The sequence below is a fragment of the Hypomesus nipponensis genome, chromosome 18 (assembly GCF_054491055.1).
Source record: "Hypomesus nipponensis isolate SF chromosome 18, ASM5449105v1, whole genome shotgun sequence".
Classification (NCBI taxonomy): Eukaryota; Metazoa; Chordata; class Actinopteri; order Osmeriformes; family Osmeridae; genus Hypomesus; species Hypomesus nipponensis.
In genome coordinates this window covers 8042038-8065125 of record NC_140378.1, presented here as the reverse complement: position 1 = coordinate 8065125, position 23088 = coordinate 8042038, and the positions used below count along the sequence as shown (strand labels likewise).

General features: G+C 43.3%; 2 protein-coding genes across 7 annotated transcripts in view; both read right to left on the bottom strand.

Moving 5' to 3' along the window:
• Positions 1-19063, bottom strand: part of hspg2 (heparan sulfate proteoglycan 2) — a 76788-nt gene extending 57725 nt beyond the window's left edge. For 2 of the 6 annotated variants that reach the window (XM_084681343.1, XM_084681342.1), the window contains exon 1: positions 18637-19061. In XM_084681343.1, the coding sequence (XP_084537469.1) occupies positions 18637-18705 (69 nt within the window). In that variant the 5' untranslated portion in view covers positions 18706-19061. Of the gene's footprint in view, positions 1-18636 lie in introns of all 6 variants that reach the window. The other 4 variants (XM_084681346.1, XM_084681344.1, XM_084681347.1 and 1 more) reach the window with 4 other exon arrangements.
• Positions 19064-19775: 712 nt separating this feature from the next.
• On the bottom strand, positions 19776-22982 carry casp9 (caspase 9, apoptosis-related cysteine peptidase). The gene is made up of 11 exons (XM_084679347.1): positions 22843-22982; positions 22512-22658; positions 22188-22395; positions 21987-22073; positions 21836-21897; positions 21522-21698; positions 21314-21403; positions 21072-21219; positions 20779-20970; positions 20528-20637; positions 19776-20285 (listed from the first exon to the last, which is right to left on the bottom strand). Exons 2-11 carry the CDS (start codon positions 22641-22643, stop codon positions 20169-20171), a joined length of 1323 nt encoding a protein of 440 aa, XP_084535473.1. The 5' UTR covers positions 22644-22658; positions 22843-22982; the 3' UTR covers positions 19776-20168.
• Positions 22983-23088: the final 106 nt, after the last annotated feature.

The window sequence follows — 23088 nt, the reverse complement described above, 5'->3', positions numbered from 1 at the left end:
AACTTTGCCATCCTGGCAAAAACATTACCCATTGAGCCCACAGGCTTGAGATGCCCATGGTGAGAAACATGTCTATAAAACGTTCTAATAAAAGGTTCTACATCAGACCACGACGAGCCTGAGGTCGCAATCTAGGAGACAGTTATTGACCAGATACGATTTTTTTCCTATTTTCATTAGTGTGGAAAATAGCTAAAGTGACCTTTGTATGGCGATCTAGAAGTTGGGGCATGTCCACTATTTCAGCTATGCCTTGCCTGACATTGAGTTCTCGGCAATTCCTTACTGCTCCCTCAACACCCTAGGGACAGGTCTGGGATGCTCACCTTGCCGCCCCACCCCCCCACACACACACACACACACGCACACCCAAACACACACACAATGGGAGGGCCAAAATGCATTCTATCCTGGTGAAAACCCAGTTTTGAATTAATTTGCTCACAATGTCAATTACCTTGCTAGAATGTTAAGAGGAAATCAGACAAAAAAGGGTTAGGGTATCATCCAACAGGTGACACCACACAAAAGCTGCAGGACATCCTTCAAGTTTATCCAGCTGCTGTTTTTCCTGGGTCAGGGAGAGATTCCAACACTATCCTCCGTGGGTAACCAATGAGCAGCAGGGCCTGAAGGAAGAGGAAAGGCTGACCCCACCCAGCCACAGTCCCTGGAGGGGACAGTCTGACAACCATCAGCTGTCCTCCATGTCTGCTGCCAAAAGACCTGCATCACAGCCCCCCCCCCCCCCCCCCCCCATCCACACAGATGTGTGCCCATGAGAGAGATCATAGACACACACACACACACACAAACACACACTTAAACACAGCACTCTGATATTCCTATTCCATCCCACAGTGACAGCCGGGGTCTGTCAGGAAACCGTGAGAAGACTTTCTCAAGGATTCATTCCACCCCCCACCCCCCCCACCCCCAATAAACCCGGCCATGCAGCTGCCTGACAATCTGTGAGAAATGTCTTCAAGACCCGGCGAACATATCACTGAAATACACACTGTACTACATGCAATATCTTGCAGGGCATCTTGTTCATGTAAATAATTCCTCAACAAACTGTTTCACTTGAACGCCCTCCTGACTGAGCCCATCCGTGATGTGTCCAGATGGTGGAGAGGGCGTGATAGCACACACAAACGCCCAACACTGTCTGCATTCAGAAATTCTCAGTCTTTATGTGAACAATATTTCCTTAGTCTTTAGGCTGCACATAGTTCTGAACGGTACCGGAATGTAAACTGTAGAGCATTAAGTGGGTACAAGCTTGGTAAATACTCTTTCCTGCCAATAGCCTTCAGAACCACCAGTACCAGGCACTGGAGACTCCCTGACCTCTGCCGCACTCCTATCTGTGGGGCACAGCTTGGAGTGTAAGCAGGCCTGCTTTAGCCCAGCTCAATTAAAATAGATAATCACACACACACACACACACCAGAACATCCCAACAGCACCAACCTCTTTACGACATCTCGAGAGGATATATCGTATGTCTAGGTGATGACAGATGTTAAAAATTGAGAAAAAAAAGAGAATGGCTATTTTTCCACACCTCATTGTCACACGTCATGTGTAGGAGACAGAGACGTCCTCCTGAGTTTGAAATAAATGGCATGACAACAGTACTGGATTAGCGCTGGCGTGTGTGCGCACGTGCATGTGAGTTTCCTGTGTTTGTTTAACCCCTTGAACGAAGTGGTGGGGGAATTGACAAACTGCCACTTCTGACACTAACCCTTCATTTGAGCCCCTGTTGGATAAAGAGTGTGATGAGTGAGGCCCTCCTGCTCACAGTGGTTCCCTGCCGTTTACACAGTATAATCCTGGGTGACGGGTCCGAAGGAAGCAAGCATGCACTCGTCACTCAGCAGCAACACAGACTCCAGGACTCGTAGGACACCCTGAACCCGAAACGTTCCATTTTGGAACCGCGGAAAGAACTCGAGGGGGCTGAGGGAAAAAGGGAGGAGCGAGAGCCTGGCCCCTCTGACCGCATCCTCCCCGCGTCTGCTCTGCCGTCCTCCCCCCCCCCCCCCCCCCCCAGATCAGCCATTCTCTCCCTCCCACATGTGGATCATGCCAGGCATTTTACAATAAGTTCGGACTCCCACAGGCATTCCACAGTGGACCCAGCGCTTCCCAGAACACACGCTGACTTACTGCCTGTGTCCCACAGCCGCTGTGTTTCCTGCCGGAGCCCCGTCCTCGTGAGCTGCCTGTGCAAGGTGGTGCAGCCACGTCCAGCCACAGGGCTGAAGTCCACAATGTGCTTCCCACTACTTAACGAGCAATTGCGAGAGCGAGAAGGAAGGCTCTGAAACACAACTCATCTCACTCTCCGTCTGACAAACACCCTTCAAACAATGTGTTTGAATGAGTTAAATGAGCCAATCCTATGTAAAGTGGCAATATATGCCCAGAGAACAGCTTTCAAAACGTAAGCACACTATTAGCTTTCCATGGCCACTGTTTAATATGCTGGTCTGCTGGTTACATTTTGCATTAATATGCAGCATTTTCATATCCACAAGCTGAGAGGAGAAGTGAATTAAATCACTGTTGTGCTCTCGCATGGCAGGGCCGGACATCCTCGGTCTTCTTTCTTTTCACATCACCTCCCCTTGCCTCTCTCCAGCTCCCTCCCTCTGAGGCAGGCCGGCACCTCTCCACCAGGCAGTGCCTCCGACCTCACAAAGAAAAGCCTGCTGAGCCCAGCACAACATAATACATCCCAGTACACCCTAACACAGCCCAGTACATACTAAAACAGGCCAACACAACATAACACAGACCAGTACAGTACAGACAAATCTAACTCTGCACAGGACAAACTTACACAACTCAGCACAATCAAGCCTAGCACAGTACAATACCCACAGTCCATTATAACTTCAAACTGCTCAGCACAGATTACCAAAGCCCAGAACAGACCCACACAGACTAGCATAGCTTTACACAGACCAGTACAGCACACCCTCCTCAAACACTCCTCTCCTTTTACACCATGCTTCTTGTTTAGCAAAGCATGTCAAAAGAAACGTCTAACTTGTGTGGACTTGCATGTGGGGCAGCTAGGTGAGGAGAGAAAGGAGATGTCCAAAACCCACAATTAGAGAGAGGGCGTGATTACAAAGAAAGAAAAAATGTAGGTTGCCTTTGGTGAGCTTTTCTCCTTTTCCCCAGAGACAAAAGGAACAGTGGAACTAACTGATAGGAGAGGATGAGATATGAACATGTACCCACATGTATGTAGCCTCAGACACATCCACCAGCTCCCCATACCATACAGAAAACAGATGCAAGAGGTACCCTACATATGACATGAAGCACCATATGTAGGGTAGTAATTGTACTGTAACTTTTTTAGTCATTTTTTTATTAATCCCAAGAAACGTTGTGAAATAAACAGTTGAGCTTTTGCAGCAATATTTGTTGTGAATCCAAATTAAGTTGTAAGACAATTTGCTTTTTTCATTTTAATAGTAAATGTCCCTGTCTTGTATTCTGGCTTGCTAGTGTGAGGAAGTCACAGGGGACTATTTGCAGTCAAAGGTTAGCAAGCCTGGCGACAGGGGGCCCAGACAGCGGTGAGCTCTGCTGAATATAAGGCTGTGAAACCAGACACCCCTGGCTGACACCACCCAAAATAAAATATCTAAATCAAAGGAGGAGGCCATTCAACACAAGGTGGGTTGAAGAATGTGAGTGGCAAATGTAAACAATGCAAAGAACTTTACCTATCCATACCTTAAGACGCTTGAAAAGTTTGATAGGTTTCAACACTTGCACGGTTCTCTCTCTCTTTCTCACACCTCAACAACTCCACTCCCTTCAACCATCACCACAGCAGGACTCCCCCTCAGCCCCCACCCCTCCCTCTCCATGGACCACCTAGGTCTGCCTGGTACATCTACCCCATGCTGCCACCCCCCACCAACACACACACACTCTTGTTTACACATGTACACTGTCAAAACAAGCAATTAGAAGACACACAAATCAGTCCTATGTTGCAGTCTGGAAGGAAGCCTTCGGTTTGAACAAGACTCGTCTGTGGCCAATATAACTAGAGCAGTCCAATGTCCACAAGGTAGGCTAAAGAGAAGACAGGCCGTAACAAATTCACTCTACCTGACCAACAACAAAACACAAAACATGTAAATAAGGGCCTCACATTCAGTCGCAGAGATGCATCAAATAAACAAACAAACCTGCTGCTTTATACTGCTATAAATAGCCCTCCGTTTCCGGTGATTACAGTTGCAACGTGGGAGAGTGACCTGCCCTGAGGAGAAGACTGCAGGCAGCTCCAGTTCCCCCAGCTGACAGCTGAGCAGCAAGGTGCTGAGACTGGTGGCAGCTCCCAGTGGAAGAGCCACGCATGTGTATTTATAACAGACAGGGCCCCCGGACCGCGGTATGGAGTCATTTAAGAAGCCCCCTTTCCTTCCCCTGGATAACTCGGCCTGTCTGCCGGGGATTGGTGGCTCCATGATGTACGAGACCTGACGCTGTGAGGTACAGGAACACTTTATGTGACAGGCTGACAGTAACGGGGGATCTAAGGGATCCAAGTTATCAAAATAACTTCCAGGGTTAGACATCCTTTTACAGCAAAGGCAGAACCATTGAAAGTCCTTCAAATACATAACTATAACTGACATTCAGAGTCAAAACCATAATAAAATTATGGCTTATTTGTTTTAATGCTGACTGAATTACACTAAACTGAAGTTCAGTAACATCCCAGTGGGACACTGAGAGTTACAGGAGTTGTACAGCTGAGACTAAAGAAGCCAGGAGTTAGGAGGGAAGCACCAGCAGCTATCGGATGCCTCTGACAAAGCTCTGGTTTCCCACAGCGGCCCAGGCAGCAGCAAAATTACCTTTAACCTCCACCCTGACTCTCATTCTCGCCTCAGGACCAGATAATCTGACACCACCTGTTCCGTTGGCCCCAGACCACAATGTCAGTCCCACCAACAGGCAAGTTAAAGCACAGCTCACTGACATCCCCCTCAGTATTATGCTGGATTAACGTCACATTCCACTCTGCAGAAGGCATAAAAAAGGAGGAAGAGGGAAAAGACAAGCCTATGACATCAGTGGGAAAATAAGCAGCAGTGTTGTTTGGAAGAGCAGGGGCCCTATCTGCCTAAAACTATGAGATCACGACTCTTGAAAACAGCAAGTGTGAACGCCTTCCAGAGAACAGGCCTCCGAGCCATGGTCATTTGGTGTTTTGAAGCTTTCGACCAATTCCCAAGGTCATGCTAGTTGGGAAGGCAATCTCATAATTAACAGGGATTTGGCCGGGGACCATGGTGAGGTTTTTGGAACGCCAAACAGCTTCAATATGCCGAGCATCTCAGACCACTAGATAAAGCTCTATGTTTGGTAACCTGAGATGTTTTCTTTCAGCATGGAATACCCCAACAAAACCTCCTGCTAACAAAGATGCAGCCTTTGTAGGCCTGCCATCTGCACTTCACAGACCATCTTTACACTGTGCCAAGTTCATTTAAGTGCAGAATAAATAAAGTCAAATCTAAACACTGTATCTTTTTATTGTCGTAAGGACAGCTGTCACTGTCAATTTCCTACTCCAAGACTTTGTAGTATAACATATGACCAGGTTAAACAAATAAGTTATTGACCAGATGTTTCAATGTAACAAAGTTGTAAAGTAATATAGGGCCTATGGTCTATAATACGTGGACAGGATCATCAAAGTGAGGTAGCAAGGGATTAAGTTGAATTCACTTTTCAAAGTTCTGTACCTCCCCCCACAATGGAAATGACCTGACAGCTGTTTTCTTTACCCTGCACACCATGGGAAAGACTTAACTGCAAGGAGGGAGACAAGATGACTGGGGAGGGAAATGAGACCTGGCCAGACTTTACACACACACCAAATAACCCTGACATGGGGGTAAGGTCATCTTTTATTACAAACCCCAGAGAGGTTTTAGAGAGTCTGGGCCTCAATCCTGAATAACTATAGCACAGATTAGGTCTAGTTCAATTAAAGAAAATTATCCTCAAATAACTATACCCATCCACATTTATGTGAATTAGCAGTCATAAGTGACTAGACAGTTATTCAGTTTGGTGGTCGAGTTCAGAGACTCCCTACTGATGTCATCTGAGACTTCTGTGTTGGTTCAGTGTTGGTGATAGAGGCACCTCTTTGGCAAAGGGCCTACATAGGGTCACCAGATGCCAAAGGTGTCATTTGATTATTTCCTTTCACTTGTGATTCGTAGTCCTGCTGTTAAGTACTCAAATTTCAGCCCTGTAATCAAATTATAGAGATTTCACAGGTCAGGGCCACCTTCATCTCTTTCAATTGGAAACTGTAGTAAGGTCTTTAAATAGTCATGCTATCTCAAGTAAGAAACACCAAGAGTTCCTGAGGGTCAACACAAGAGATTGCTAAGGGACTGGTTTTGAACAACATTGTAGGTACATAGGAATAGCTCTGCAATTAAAGAGTATTAAGTCTTAGCGGAATAGGTGACTACAAAAGTGTAATACAGTATGGGGGTGAGGAGTCTGAGGTGAGTGGATATTGTAAAGGGGCAGCTTAAGGTTGTGTTACAAAAACAAGATCAACAAACATTTTCTTACCCTTTAAAACCCCCCATCTACCCCAGACAATAACTTGTCCCACTAAACCATAATAAAGTCTAACCCCAGTTCCTATGTAATTACAATGATGTTTATCTAAGTATTGCTATATAGTTACATGTTATTTAATGTAACCTTAACTTTGCCTGAAATACAAAGGATATATTGATCTGAAGTAGGCTCAATTTCCCTGAAATATGTCAAAACCTTTCAGACTTAATAACAGAAGGCTATCTATGCTTATCCAAATGAAAACACACACAAATCTTGAAAAAGTCAGTCCCAGGCCTAATTCCAAGGGTCCATTCAGGAAGAATGAAAGGTAGTGCGGGTAGCGCAGGTGAACTTTAAAACCCTGATGGTGCCCAGCCCTGCTGACCTTCTCTCAGGCAGACAGGCCACGAGAGCTACGGGGAGGACTGAGATGGAATTCTTGGGGGAGATAAAAATACCTCTGAGGCTGTGCAGCTGCAGGTGTTATTACACCCAACTTCAGAGCCCCTTGGGCAAGAATGGGAGGCAACTTAGGGGTTAAAGACCCCAGGGGGCCCTGCAGACCTCCGCAGCAGTTCAAGTACCTTTTAAGAATAGTAGGAGTGGTTTGCTTACTTTCACTAAGAATTTCTGAAATTCTAAAGGCATGGCCTAAAAGACTTCAGTATTTTCAGAGGTATTTTGATTGTTAGAGGATCGAGGTTGTTTCATCCATACTTCTGTATTTCTAACAACTATAAAATGGGTATATCTGTGCACGGCAAATCTTATAGTCCACAATCAAACTGGACAGGTTAAAAACTTGAGAACATGTTAAAGTATGTTTGCTTTCTCACATGCCAGTGTGGGTGTCTATATACCTGTCTTTACAGGTGCTTCAATTCAGTTACAAATTCAGAGATGCTCTTATTAAAACCTCACTGCAGCCTGCTCCTTCTAGATTTAGAGTGATACGTGCAGAATACAGGACACAGTGAGCACAGTGAGCACAGTGAGCACAGTGAACACAGTGAGCACAGTGAGCACAGTGAACACAGTGAGCACAGTGAGCACAGTGAACACAGTGAACACAGTGAGCACAGTGAGCACAGTGAACACAGTGAGCACAGTGAACACAGTGAACACAGTGAACACAGTGAGCACAGTGCTCAGCGTCTCCTCACGCCTCACCATGAGGTCACCTCTGGCTGAAGATCTAAAAACACCGCAGAAAGACAGGGTTCAGCATTAGGGTTCTGGTGAGAAGTGGCAGACACAGCGAACCGTAGCACCACACTTTAACACACTCTCACCCAGTGAACAAACACTCAAATGGACTGCAGGAGTTTTGAAATAGGTCAGTTTTGTAACACTAAAAAGCTGTTCCTCAGAGCCGGTACTGTAACAATATGAGATCAAAAGGGTATATCTAAAAAGGCCCTTATAAGACATGGACTCTGCTTTTGAAGGGGAGATTATACTCCCTCTTGATATCATTCACATCCAAAAATAAATCTTTCCATTCTTTTTCCCCCCATTAGTTACAGTATTAGTGCAAGTTAACATTGTTGATGCCAAGGAGCTCACAGGTCATGAAGCAAATCCACCCACACTAACAGTGTGACCTCAGCTTAAGCGAACAAGGAACTTTCCAGGTTTTAGACCGTGTTTTGCAAAGGAAGTGATTTATTTTCCCCGATCGAAGGATCATGGCAAAATTAAACTCCAAGCCAAAAAGTCTGCATCAGCTCTTAACAGCCAACCTCAGGCAAGAAAACGTGAACATTCCTGCAGCCAATTATTTGGGTTCAGCATGTGAGACGGGATCAGGTGCCCACTTTGTCTGCATGAAATGCTTTGTCTCTGATTGGCTGTTCCAAGCTCCATTCACTGGTTTAAATCCTTGGATTTAGACTCCCCCTGTCACCCAATGACAAAGGATCAAGGAGCCGGGCACTCGCAGACCACAGGATTATCTCCTCTGGGTCATGGAGGAGAGGTTGAAGATGGAGAATCCCAGGGAAGCAGAGGTTACATTTCAGGCCCTTTGTTGGACATCTCAAATTCAGTATACTGTAGTTCAACCCAGCGGAGGTATTTAGAACCGTAGCTACTCAAGTTATCAACACTGACCTGCATTCATGAGTTAAGACTTAAGACTTAAGTTTCACCGACGTACATTGGTTCTTGATTTGATTACATATAGAGTCATTTTTCTGTCTCAGAATGTTCCTAAATTAAACTGTAAAATGCGCTAAGAGAAGTCAGGTCCAAAAGAAACTCACTGTTTCAGCTACTCCTACAGTGTAACAATAAAAATAACTTGGCTAAAAGTAGTGTAAACTTTAAATGTTTTGGTAGCTGTTGTTTCAACAGTGGGATTTTGTGCAAGGACCATATCATGCTGTTGCCTCTCCAGCTCTGGAAACAAGTAGGAGAATCCCAGCCAAGTGTTGAGTGGTGTTGAAGGAGACGTTGATACAGTCTGTGACTGCAGGATAAAGATATGGATTTGAATGAGAGCTGTGGAGAAGGCAGAGACAGCAGACTTCCAGTGATTCAGGCACTGCTCCTGTCCAAGGTCAACAGGCACTGTGCCCCGGGCTGTTTCTGCATCAAACAGGATTTATAATGGTGTTAGTTCAGTTTCACGTTACTGTGTGTGAGTATACTTGACGACATCGTTTTTATAAATGTCTTCTTCAAATTACAGTGTTCATGTTGTCACATTGAGATGACTTGAAGTCCATGTCTGGACCATGGCAGTGGCCACTCATTACACCTCATGTCCACCATCCCACCTTACAACCAGTCGATTAACTCTCTTGTTACAAAAAAGACTCAACTTTTCAGGTACTCATCCTTGATGGTAAAGAGAACATACATGAATGTGGCTGTTTAACTCATAGTCACAATATTTAGTGCATGTGAATACTCATATTACAATCTATTGGACTTATCAAGGCTGCACTTTTATTTCAAATGTAATCATTAGTATACCTGGAAAAGTGGATTTCAAATGATACCAATCCTGAAATATTGAGAAATGTGTTCCTGTAGGAGGCTCACTTCCCAATTGTTTAAGCATGCCATACTTCTACATTACTAGAGATAGTGGTAGATAGCTTCTCTTAAAGGTGTAAAATGTGATAAAACACCTTGACACCCATGTTTAGACAGGGGTGACTATGTTAACAGAACTCCTCTATAATGACATGACAACCATCCCATTGTTCTTTAAGAGCCTGGAGGGAGGATTTCCCCCAGACTGAGGCCCGCCTGTTTCATTTAATAATAAGCAAAGCAGATGCAATTCTGACCAAATTAAACATTTCCTTCCCTTAACTCAGCTTTCCTTCCCTAGATAATCCTAAAATAAACACATTCATCGATACAATGCAGAACAATAGCCAACTCAAAATGAAGTTATAAACATGTAATAAAGCATGGATAGGTAAATGGTAGTATAATTGTTTTAGTAAATGATGGATCAAAAACAAACTGCTTGTGACTTATGATCTTACTGAGTGCAGCCTGATCATGAAAATGATTCCACATCCATATTTAGTATACAGCAGGGCCTCAACCCTTCAGTTTCCTTTAGGGTGTCTCAGACAGTCTATCCATTTATCTTAACCCCAAGTGACAGAAGCGGAAACACCCCATTATTTCCCCTATAACTGTGACTGAACTAATGAGCAAAAACGCCACCCTCAGGTAATTGGAACCACAAACGATGCAAGGTTGGTCATTTCAGATGGGAGACTTGAAACCTCTACATGACTGTGCTTGTTCCTGTGCTCATTACAATGAGCTGGCCCATGTAGGAGGTGGACATGAAAGAAAGCAATTAATGTGAATGTTTGTTCCATTTAACAAGAAACCACACCCATGGTCTCGGGGGCAATGAACCCCCAATGACCCATTCATATCATAATCATAATGGTATCCTATTTGTTTCTTTCATTTAAAACGATTTTAAAAGTCTATGAGCCTATTAAAGTCAACAGAACACAATTGCAAGGCTTGCAGTCTTCGTTAAGAGTGTGCAACATGAATAACTTACTGAGTAAGTAAGATTCAGTCAAACGAAACAAGTAGGATTGTTATTGGGTTTATAGAATCCACATAATTGAAGAGGCCGCTGCCATCTGCCTAACACAAACACCATCAGAGCCGTCAGCTAGACTCCCCACCAGTTGACAGATTAATCTCACCTGTCTTTATGATTCAAAGACTGGGGTAATTTGAAGGTGCGCTCACACACACACCAACTACTTTGCCCCAACCAAGACATCTGTTTGCCAGAGGTTTATGCAACAATACAAGAAAGCAGGAGGCCAATCCAGCCCATTCATTGGGAGCAGATGTGAGGCATCCATTTCCTACAATAATAGGAGGTAATTACAGACATGGAGGGGGGTTCCACATGTCCATGTGAAAATACACGATGGCTCTGGTCAATAATCAAGGCGGCAGGCAGTAACACCAGTAACGCGTACAAGCAGTGAAACTAAACTACAGTCCACAATCTGACTCTCTGGCTCAGACACATCGTATGAGTCAGGTCATGACCTTTGGAAAAGTGAGACTCTAAAGAGGTTGGTTTCAGCCTCATCATAGCGTCCCAGCTACTTGTTTTTGGACATATTTTAACATGCTTCAAACAGTCCAACATTCCTAGCCTCACTGGTAGGCAGCCCCCTTCTAACTCCAACATCTACTCCAAACTATATACGTGAGCAACCATGCTCCTGGAATGGCTCCAACAGGGGGAAACAGAAGGTTGAAGTTTGACATGTGCACACTGGAAGAGCTTGAGTCTGTGCCATGGAATCTGACTAGCAGTCTCACCTCAATGCCAAATCTGCCGTCTGGTGTTCCCGACTCTGCCCTCTGTGCCTGTGACAGAGCCAAAACAGAACCCCTGCAGTGTTGAGCGGGAGAGAGACTGGGCCCCTTCTGGTCTGGGCCCTGGCACAGCTGAAATTACCAATACAGCTAAAGGGAAAACTATTTAATTAGCCCTTTAGAAAGCAATTATTGCAAGACTTGGGCAAATAATGGCTGCCTGGGTGAGTCTGACCTGTACACTGAGGTCTGACCTGGAAACTGAGGTCTTCACTGCCCTGGATGGTTGAATGGGGGCTTATTAAGGAGATCTTCCGAAAAGGTCATCCTGTAGAGATTAAGCACTTAAAACACATTTTTGTCAAGCAAACTTTGTGATAAAAAAGTTCTGAAACCCATAAAACTGGCAAGCGCACAATCATTCATTTAGTAAAAAAAAATAATAGAGCATAATGAGCACCAGCTGGAAAACACAACCCAATCATCAGCAGGGGTGAGGGGAGTTTAGGTAGACAGTAATCTCCAAAAGACTTATTACCAGAAACTGTGTTTAAGAGACCAGACAACCCATGTGCTTGCAATAAACCCACCCTTGAGACTGCAAACAAAAGAGCATTTTTATTGTTTACCTTTCACTGGGGGGAATGGGTCTTATCATTACGAACAAGGACGGCAATTCAAAACAACTCTTACAAAGTTAGGAGAACATCAGCAACATAAAAAAAGTTAGGTCTTGGACACAGTCTTCTCAACACTTTTTTTTTAACTGCTCCTGAGACTGTGCAGACACAGCCTGTGAGCTGTGTGTTTGGGTGAGGACTCAGCTCCCAGGAATCAAAAGATGGTTTGGGAGGAGGCTAAATTATACACAGCCACTTTAGGCTGGAAACCACAGAAATTCCCTCTCTGTTCCCAAAACCATTACAAGGCAAACATTCAACTGCAGCTTCCCTGCCAGGTACTATTGGGTAGACCCTAGAAGAGTTCAACTGAGCTTATGATAGATAACAAACGTCCTGTTGGTTAGTCCAGACACTAGTCTATACACAGTACTATAATTGTTTTTTGTTTTGACTTTTAAATACAGTACACTCCACGCATGAACCCTTTCAGGTGAAACATTATTCTGCCAACCTCACCACAGCAATGACCTTGAACGATTTTCAAAAGGGATGCACTTGACAAGGTGTCTGTAAAATATTTGAAAGGAACAATGTCTAATGTAGATGGCATGCTCCACAGAGCCATGATATGGATCTAGGGAAGCAGTCAGCCTCACACGGATCCACATTCCATCCTTATCAAACAAGAGTTAGACTCTCATTCCCACAACTTCTCCCATCATGCTCACACACACACATACTGTACATCTGTCCAACCTCACAGCTATTTCTTCAACAGGACCACCACTAAACACACCCACATCACTTGAGCCACACTCATAACCACCCTCCTCGGGAGAAAAAGCCTTGACCCTCAAAGATGTGGGCTGACGTCTGCTTGGTGGAAAAGAAAACCACAGAGGAGTGGAAAGGTTACATTTTAAGTGCTTGATTTAAAAGGTCACCAGTAACACTTTGCAGTAGATTAGGTCAGATTTGGTATTAATAATGTAGGATGGATGTATTATAGACAGATTGACATAACTCGACATGAGCAGATACAATACAGGTTTCATTATGCATTGGTAAAATGACATTATAAAAACGTTTTGAACCACTACAGAGGAAAACTGACATCCTCCACAGAACACCCTTGCTACTTATGCACCATTACTTTATCCTTCATTGACCTTACAATTCTTCATCTCTGGCCAACAGGTGAAGGAGAAAAGCCAAGGCCTCTGGAATTTTCTCTCATTGTTAACTGCACACTGTGAGCGCTATTACTTCGGTTTGAATCAAGAGTTTTTCCATGACAGATCACTGGTTGGGTTTATAAATTACACTTGAGTTTGTAACGGAAACAAACCAAGATGAAACAGATCTCCATTGACAACAAAATCATTTTTGCCGTGATGATCTGCCAAGCAGTCAAAGGCAGTGTATTCATTTCTAGTTCCAACATGTGAAGTTCCAGGTTATTATGTCTTATGAGATCAAACATGCAGCGTTACCACTATGACTTCTAAGAGGAGGAGGACTTGAACCATCTGCTGTCTATTTGATACCACCTGAGAGGTGGATTGGTTTTCCCTGACAGAGAATACTTGAAAGAGAAGTGGTCCCTGAATGTTTATTCCTTGCAAGGGGGTTATTGAAGGTGGTGCGTTGAGAGATAAGGATGCCAGGGAAGAAGGTAGACGTGCTTAAAGATTCAGGATTTTTAAATGCCCAAATTCTTCAGATAGTAGATCTGAAGAGGGAGGGGATACCACAAATAATGACGGGGGTTTTCTGTGGGTATGTATAGAACAGGACATGCTCTGAATTGTGCACAGGAAAGCCTGAATAAACTTTGCTCCGGGGAAGTGAGGCAGTACTTGTCCTGCAGATAATTCCAGGTTTCATTTCCACAACAGGATGATGATTCAGCACAACTAGAGGTTGCAGACCATCACAAACCACAGCTTCAAACAATAGATCGTTGGCATCCCCTAAATCATGACCCTGTGACCTCTTTTTCTAGACATATCTTGTGATGAAACGGATGACTTGGCCAGATTTCCTCTCCCATTGCTCAGGATATGTGTGTTGAGTGGTGGTCACACAGCACGGAAAATGAACCGTTAGTCCATTAAAAAAAGGTGCGAGGTAGGCAACCTACAGGGGAGCAGAAAGAGAGATGGAGGCTCTCTTTCTGCCATGGAACAGCTGCTGACGTGCTGACACAGAGCAGACTGCTGCTGGACTCTCATGAGTTTATCTCCGCCCTCTCCAGTGGGCCTCTGCCTACTGTCGGATGGCCAGAGAGGTGGAGAGCTGAACGAGACGTAAAGAGGGGCAGAGGAGTTGAGAGGGGGCAAGGAGAGAAGGCACAGAGTGCTGACTTGAGAGCTGAACACTTCCAGAAGTAGGGCAACACAGAGGCAAACTGAGACATATTTTGGCAGCGGCTTCAAAAGAGGCCGATTTGCCAACTGCGCTCTATGTTATAGTTACAGTGTTCTGGATCCATCACGTCAGAGGTACAGTACTGGACTGCAAGGCCTGGTGCTTGCTCAGATTTTGCAATGCAGACAAGGTAAAAGTGTTACATCTTTTTCTGCCAAATTGAAATGGGAAGGATGGTAGAGTTTGCCCAGATTTAAAGAAAAAAATACATTAGTACTAGTTTAAAGGAGAAAAAGCTCAACAGTTGGCCATATAATCTTAGGGCAGGGAAATTCCTTGTGCCTGCTTCCCTTGCTGAACGTCAACGATTTATTAATGGCCTCTGAGAGTGGCATCTTCTGAGGGGAGGAAAAGCTTTGAGAAAACCGAGCTTCTCTTTTTTAGGGACAGGCAGGGGCTTGTCTTCCTCCAAAGGAAGGAAAGGCATGGGCCCTCTAGTTTCAGCTCAGGGCCTTGGGAGGCACTAGCTTCGGCCATAGGAAAGAAGGAGAGAGATTTTTTCACAAGATGGCAAGGTCAGTCAGGGTGTTCAAACCAGGAAGGGAGGGAAAAGAATAATAACGTGAAAACTACAGTCTACCCCAAAAGCCTTTCTGTACTAGCCCAAGAGCCCTTGGTGAAGAGACCAACCCCCATCACTGCAACTCCTGAGTGCAACCAGGGAGTGGCTATACATGACAATACATGAACTCCTCTCAACAATAAGGAACCCATCAAGCGTCAACGCCCGCCAATAGACAATGTGCAGTACAGTTAACTTAGCATTTCAATCAATCTCAAGTGAGAGCCAAGGCAAAAGACTGCTGGGGAATAAAGCCCTTCAACACAGTACCAATAGTTTCTTCAATGCCTCTGGTGACCTCATCATGAACTATATTGGCTCTTTGAAAGACCCCCATAAAAGAGGAGAGAGGAATATTCCTAATTCCTGCAGAACTGAACAGTTCTTAGAAAACAGGCATCCACACTTCTTAGATCTTCATTTATACTGTATGGATTTTGTGAGTCATCACGGACATATTTAGACAATGTTGACTTAAATTCAGCTTGCTGCCTCCTAATAATACTGTACAGCCACTAAGAACTTTTCTCTGAAGGTTCTAGACCTAGCATAACTCAACCAGTGACGAGAAGATTACATACAAAGCGATGACATAATGAGGTTGATGTGTGTTTCCTTAAAGAGCCGTGTGAGGATTTGGGGTTGGGAGAGGCAAAGGAGAAACAGAGAGGCAGTGGATGTAAAAGGTTCCCCTGTAGCGTCGGGCACCACAGAGAGTATGCATGCTCATGTTAGCACATGCACAATGCAGCGATCTGTACCAGCTGAGTTGCAGCTGTGTTTAGAGTCTGCTTCCCTGTCCGACACGGACGCAACGTACATGAAAGCAGAGCAACGCTAAACCACATGGCACACTGCTTTGTAAGAAGATATATTCAAGGCGTTTGTTTGTAAAGCTGAGTGTGAATGACTGCCTGTTTTCTGAAACTTCCCCCTTGTGGATACTATTGTTTTACTGGTAGACAATCATTACAGAACTGTATGAATTACTTCTCATGACTTCAACTCCAATATCTCCAAAGTCTTTCAACTTCTTACAAAGACCAAAACTGCCTTTGACATGATGAGAATGTTATCTCCCATAGGATAGATAGATAGTCTGACTTGTGAATTAATTACAAGGAGGTGAACTGATGAACTGTGAAAGTGTCAGGTTCAGAATCCTGACCTCTGACCTCCACACAGGCCCCAGTCACACCTCACTGCAGAGTAAATACATGAAGCGCTGCCAGCTCCCCATATGTGTCAATGTGTTTGAAGAGGGGAAAGTCCTATCAAACAAGATGGCCTCTCTTCTGAGGCTGGTTCAACAATGCAATGTTTGTTCCTGCAAATTAACTGAACAGTTCTTAGGGGACCACATTTTCAACACTATTCAAACTTTGGACTCTAACTATGTCAATTAAATAACAGGGACTAGATCTGATGAGGTAGAAAAGCAATAGACAGAGTTTTACTACGTTTAATTACAAACAGTCTGGATCAACACACTGTTTAAGAGGATGTTGCATCCCAGAATCATGGGGATAGAAGGGAAGAGATTTACAACATGTATAAAGATAGGGACTGTCCATGGTCACAGGAATCCAGGCCACCCTTCCCTCCTTCAGTTCACCCCCAGTGAGGTCAGCGGACACTTGTGGCACTCTATACAGCGAGGGATCTGAGCCAAAAGTCAACACAGGTCACTGTTCTGATGTCGGGAAACAAAGAAGCTTGCACTCTTTGTCCTTCATATGGTAAAAAGTCAGACAGCCACACAGACAATATGCAACCACTACCAACTTTGGCTTTGACCAGCCTACACTCAACAGGTTGCTTGTCTATGGAGAAAAGAATGTTTCTCCGAGTACAAAAATCCAATTGTGAAAGAAATACAATACTTGAAAATAGGTTACCTCAACAATAAATTAAATTTCTTGCAAGATCTTTAAAGAAAGGTAAGAGTGGTCAACATAGGGATGAGGGCACTTGACTGTGTTGCAGCGCTGCCTCTCACCAAATTAAGAGGCTTTATTGACGTTCATTGTTAAAGTTGATTGATGCAAATGGCCATCACATTCCGCCTGAATGGAGCAAGCCCCCATAGCAACACCAGTACATGTGCTTATGGAGCAAGCCCCCATAGCAACACCAGTACATGTGCTTAATTGAATCAAAGAGTCCAGCCTGCCGCAGTTCAAACTCATAATGCAAGAAACAGATGCTCCTGGTTCCGGATAATTCAATTATGTTTCTATCGTCATACTTGGCCGTCTGCAAGCCTGTGGTAGAACCAGTGGGGTGGACCTTCTCAGATTACTATCAGCAGTTAAGTCAACACGCAAAATGTTATGACCCTTGACGGAATCCTAAAATATGCTTAATTACTTTAAATTCAGGATTTGTATTAATGACAATGTAGCATGGCAGAACCAATGGTCATGTTCTAGTATTAAGGGCCTCTCTTCTCAAACTCAAAGTTCTGCAAACTTGATGCTTCATGGTTGCCCCATGGTCTGTTTACTTTCAGTGTGTATCAAGCAAGCGTCAGACTTACTGTATGTCTGAGGCTTTCGTAAGAATGTGCTCTCTCTCCAAGAGGGATTGCCTCTGATCAAAGTAAGACAGAAGGGTTGCAGGTACTGGGACCATGACAGCATTTTGTGTCAGAGGGCAGAGAGGTGAAAACTCAGACATGATCTCAGAGGGGCTTGTGTTTATTCTCAGAACCAGACATGAATGACTCGCTCTTATTTTATCCACACCAGATATGGCAGGAACAACCAATGTATTACTTCACAGCCTAGAACACCTTTAATAATAGTGTAAATACTAAATGTATTTCAAAACGGATGGAAGACTCAATATTTAAATGATTAATTCAAGACAAATATTGAAGATGCTCCCATTGCTGTAGCTTTCACAACTTATTAGCCTATTTTACCACACACACATTTTTTTCCCGAATAGCCTAAATTCTGTTCAAATTTAGTCTAGTAATTGTGTATGTTGAATGTGTGTACCAGTTATGGTAGTAGAGAGACCTGCTACACAGTAACTGTACAAACGGTGGGTTTTCAATATTCATACCAGATCTGATCAGTTCCATGTCAGCCATGTGTCTCGTAAAAGGTACCTCAATGTATACATTACAAAGAAGCAGCGACGTGTTGCCTGCTTTTTACTCTGCTTAACATGTTAAAAACGTCATTAACGTAAGTTAAAGAAAGTTTTAAGGCATGTAGATGCCACTGAGACTATGAATAGCTTGTTTCTATGGACCGAATTAGATCAGCTTCTCGCTACTCGAGGTTCCAGTTTGTAAGATTAAAAGTGTCGTTATGAAAAGCATAAAAATCGCATGACTGTTCAGACTGGAATCCCAACTACTAAATAGGATAGCCCATTCACCACACACATCTTTACTTAGAATAGACAACCGGTGTAAGTAGGCTATATGCCTTTATTAGGACATAGAAGCTGCTGCTTTTCAATGAGAATATGGCATAAGGTCAAACATACATTTATACACGAGTAACTCTAAAAAGTATTTGAAAAGTGACTTACATTAATCAGATGACATGTAAATATCAAAGAGACGATAAGTCCAGTCACGGAGTCGATCCGCGTGCCCATTTTCCACCAACCCAGCACAGGCTGCAAATGCTGGGGAAAGGAAAACCAGGCTCCTTCACTTCTTACCACTGCTTTAACGTTTTGCGTGCGTCTTTTCACACTTTCTATGAAAGTCAAAGTTATCTAATGCGTCCCACTCCCGTTGGGACTTCATTAACAGGTAATGATTTTTTTATGCGCTTTCTATCTGTAAACGGATAAGCGAAATGCGTTCTAAATAAGAGAAATGCGCTTCGCCTCTTCGGCCCCACTTTCACTCGCGAATCCAATCTCGCTCCGAAACTTCGACTTGTGCACAATGCCAGTCAAGTCACTGAGAAGTCCTACGTTGTGGGCATACACGAACCACAGGCCTGAGTAAAAGGCGGAATGGAATTCAGGGAGTGCTTATAGGAAGCTAATCCCACGGTGGAGAGACGCCACCTAGACCTGGTCCAAACAGTAGCCTGCTATAAAATCAATTATTTACAAAACCTTTACATTTTTGTTATGAAACCAACATTTCAACAAGCAGAAGAAAAGAATCACTCAGCATATTCGTCATCAAGTCAGGCTTAGGGGTTTTACCACAAGCCTATGGTCAGGTCTATTTTGTCTAAGATGTTTGTTAAGTATTAAAGAATGCATAGCCTACTCTCGAGTATAGTCTCTCAAGATATGCGCAGCGCAATTGTTCCATCGCAAGTATGTGAAGTACTCTGTTTTGGGTTCATCTCAAAACACCAATACAATTGTCAATCAATCAATTGCCTTAATGACATTTAGTGCTTTATGTTAGACCATTATCCACTTATCCTCCCCCAACCTTCATTAGACAAGGTGTTGACTTGTTGGAAGGAACTTTTTGAGCTTGATTTACTTACCCTAAGCATTAGCGCCATCTGTTGATACAGAAGGTGTAACAATAACTTTATTAGTGAACTAGATTACTCTGACTCAACTCTTTCGAAGTGGTAGAGATGGGCTTGGCACACATACTGTCAGAGGGGACAGTAGGACAAGATGAGGAGGTAAGATCAGTTGCTTTCTCATTGTTTTCAGGTTGCCCCCAAAAAATTACTTTACAAAAATAACATTTTACTAACATTTTTAATAAAGTATTGTAATCTTAAGATTGATTGTACAAAGGAGTTTAAAACTGTAAAATTTGAACAAATAAAAGGAGTGAGGATTGGATTTCGACATTAATAATCATTATAGACATCTTGGTAAAACATCCATAAAACTGAAAAAGTATTGATGAATAAGAAAAGAGTTGGCATAAGTGATTGTAATTGTATGAATTTCTCTCCATGGTCAGAACATTATTCATAGGTTCATTAAGAGTCTAAGTTTAATACTTTTTTGACAAAAAGTCCCATAATACAGGCCATTTCTCATAAAGTCACTTCTGTGTATAAATTAGTTTAGACAAACTAAACTACTCTCACTCAAATCTCATAAGAAGAAACTATTCCAGACATTTATGTCTGACTTTGTCTCTGGGCTTGAAAATAGAAAAGTTTGCGAAGGAAGTTAAAGGAACCAGGCATCTGTTTATAGAGGCCTTTGGCAGAATTCAGGGAGACTTCATTATTCACCTGTAAACAAACAAACAAACAAGTTTGCTCAATGCCTACTGTGGGGTTATCTGTTGTTAAGTAACAGAAAGTCTATTTTGTGATAATAAAGATGTGTGTCTTGGGAAAATAAGCCAAAGGAATAATGTGACCTTCACTTTCACACTTGTGCAATAATACTAAATAAAACATGAACAAGTATGTATACAGTTTAACCAAGTATATGAAATGTATACAGTCTGACTTTTTAGGGGAAATCTCACCATCATTAATATGGTGACCAAGTCATTTTCAGGAGCAGTTTCCTCCAGGATCCGATCTAAGGTCTCTACATACCAGGAGCCAGCCTGGGGATCTCTCCAAGAAACGTAGCCTGTGAAATTCACAGACAAACAGCGACTAGGATGCATTCATTCCCATTTATAACTGTCTTTATACAGATTTGGAAAAAAGCACACACACACAACCATCTAGATAGACACACACAGGAACACGTGCACACACACACACACACCTGGAAAGGTTGAGTAGGACACCAGGATGTCACTGGGTGTGGGCAGTGAGACCCTGGCATCCGGTTCATCAGATGTGCTCAGAGAGTCACTGCTGGAGGACGTTGGAATGGCATCTGTCTGGTCGTCTGCTCCTCCAATTCCAGGCATGACATCATCATCTGGGGACACCTCAAAGCCAATGTCTCGCTCACCTACCAAGACACGAGAACTCAGATCCTTCTGTCCAGTGTGATTATCTTTCAAATATGGCTGTTATAGCATCCCACAATATTTCAGCTGGTTGACTGATTACCTCCCCCACAGGCCTGGATGAAGAACAGTTTAGGCTTCCCTTGCAGAGATGGGCAGTTCTGGCCATTGAGGTAGTTGGTAATGATCTGGACTGGAACCGAGGGCCCATCTATCCCATGCACTGCACCAGGGAAACGGTTGTGACTTACCTACAACATGGATGGGAATGCCATTCAATTTCAGTTTAATGAAAATAATCCAACATTTGTTTCAATGTAAACAAATAGAAAATACAGGTCTAACCTCAGTCCCATGTGATAGAATGATCACCACACAGCAGTCATATTGGGAATGGTCCATCTTGGACAAAGCTGAAAGCTCCTGTCTTATATGCTGAGAACATTTAATATGCTGTATGTTAGTAGTAGTACCCCAATATACTGTATATTTACATCAAATCAGCTGAAGAGTTATTATCATGAAAGGTAAAGCAGGGGGAAATGGCACTAACCTTTTGTCTCAGGTTCCTCTTTACTACAACAACAAAGTTGAGGGATCTGAAACGTCGCTCCAGTTTATCACAGTCTATATCTGACCCTTTACGGTTACTCAGCTCAGACTTTGGATCAAAGTCTACATTGTTTATGATGAGACACTGTCCACAGGGACTAGCATCCAGCTTGTAGGTCTGGAGAACCATAACAGAAAAATACACCGAAATGATTTGAGAAGAAGTTAGAACAGAACGTATACAGCAGATGGTCTAGCACTCATAAATACCACAATGAGGAACGGAGTTCTCGTAAAAAAAAAAGGATGTACTACCTGAATACTGTCACGTCTAAGTCTTCCAGTTGAGTGTGGTTTTAAGTGCTCTCTTTCCGGTGCTGTAACATATATAGTTACACAGGTAATAGTTTTAATTGTAGACATCAATCACTTAAAATTCCTGTAGACATGTATGTATCTGACTCACATGGACTTGGAGTGGTAGGCTTTACAGGTGTAGTTGGATAGATAGGGGTGGGGGTTCTGACTTCCACATCATTATCCATGGGAGAATCTGTCAGAGACAAAAGCAAATGACACAATTAATTGATATAGGTGGAACCATTTTTTTAAATATTTTTTTTTACAAATCAAGCCACCATACTGTACCAAGGTAAATAGTACTTACAGACAGGTAGTGGCTGTACAACTGGGCGAACATGTACAGGAGGGAGAGGGAGAGTCTGGCTTGGTGGTCTATCATTCTGTAAAATCTCTGCCAGGCTTTGCTGTCCTGTCTCACAAAGGCACTCCAGAAATGCAGAGAAAGCCTGGCTCCCTCGGGTCTCCAGGTCCCTGACCAGCTGCCTAGCTTGGTCCCTCCGTGGTCCTGAGCTCTGGGACAAGGTAGGAAGACTTACTGAGCTTATTCTGATCAATAAAACATGTCACAGCATGTTGGGCACGGAGAAAGTCAAAGCTTTTGGGAATCTCTTGAAATCGTTTGGTCTACCTTGATTTCATCAATCATGTCCTGAGTGAAGATTCCTCTTGATAGAAGTCCATCATAAATATCTGAAGGGTCCAGAGCTCTCACGAGATTCATTCTATTGCGCTGAAGAATCTTTTTATCGCGTTCTTCCATCCTAGAATTGATGATCTGAAACAGAACAACGAGAGGAAAATGAAAGAAATAGAATAGACGTACTTAGCGCGTAGGCCTGCGCGGTATTTATATTATATAGCCTGTGTTAAATAAATACCACAGTAATGCATGACAATCCATGTAAAACACATAAATAACAGTTAAATTGTTTCTTTGGTGAGTAAAACGGCAATCTTACCAGTTTCCTGTTCACTCACTTCCCTGCTGTTCGGGTGTGACACTTTCGTCTTCCTTGTTTACATCAGTCTCAAATGTGATTGGAGGATTGTAAAACTACACAGGGAACCCATACCCTTGATTTATAAAACTCCGCACGCCGGATGAAAGGTGTTGACCAGCGTTGTAAAAAACGAAATAAACCTAATGGAGTACAAATCAAGTGTACTGATACGCACATGTACACGGAATACTCAAACTCCCGAAC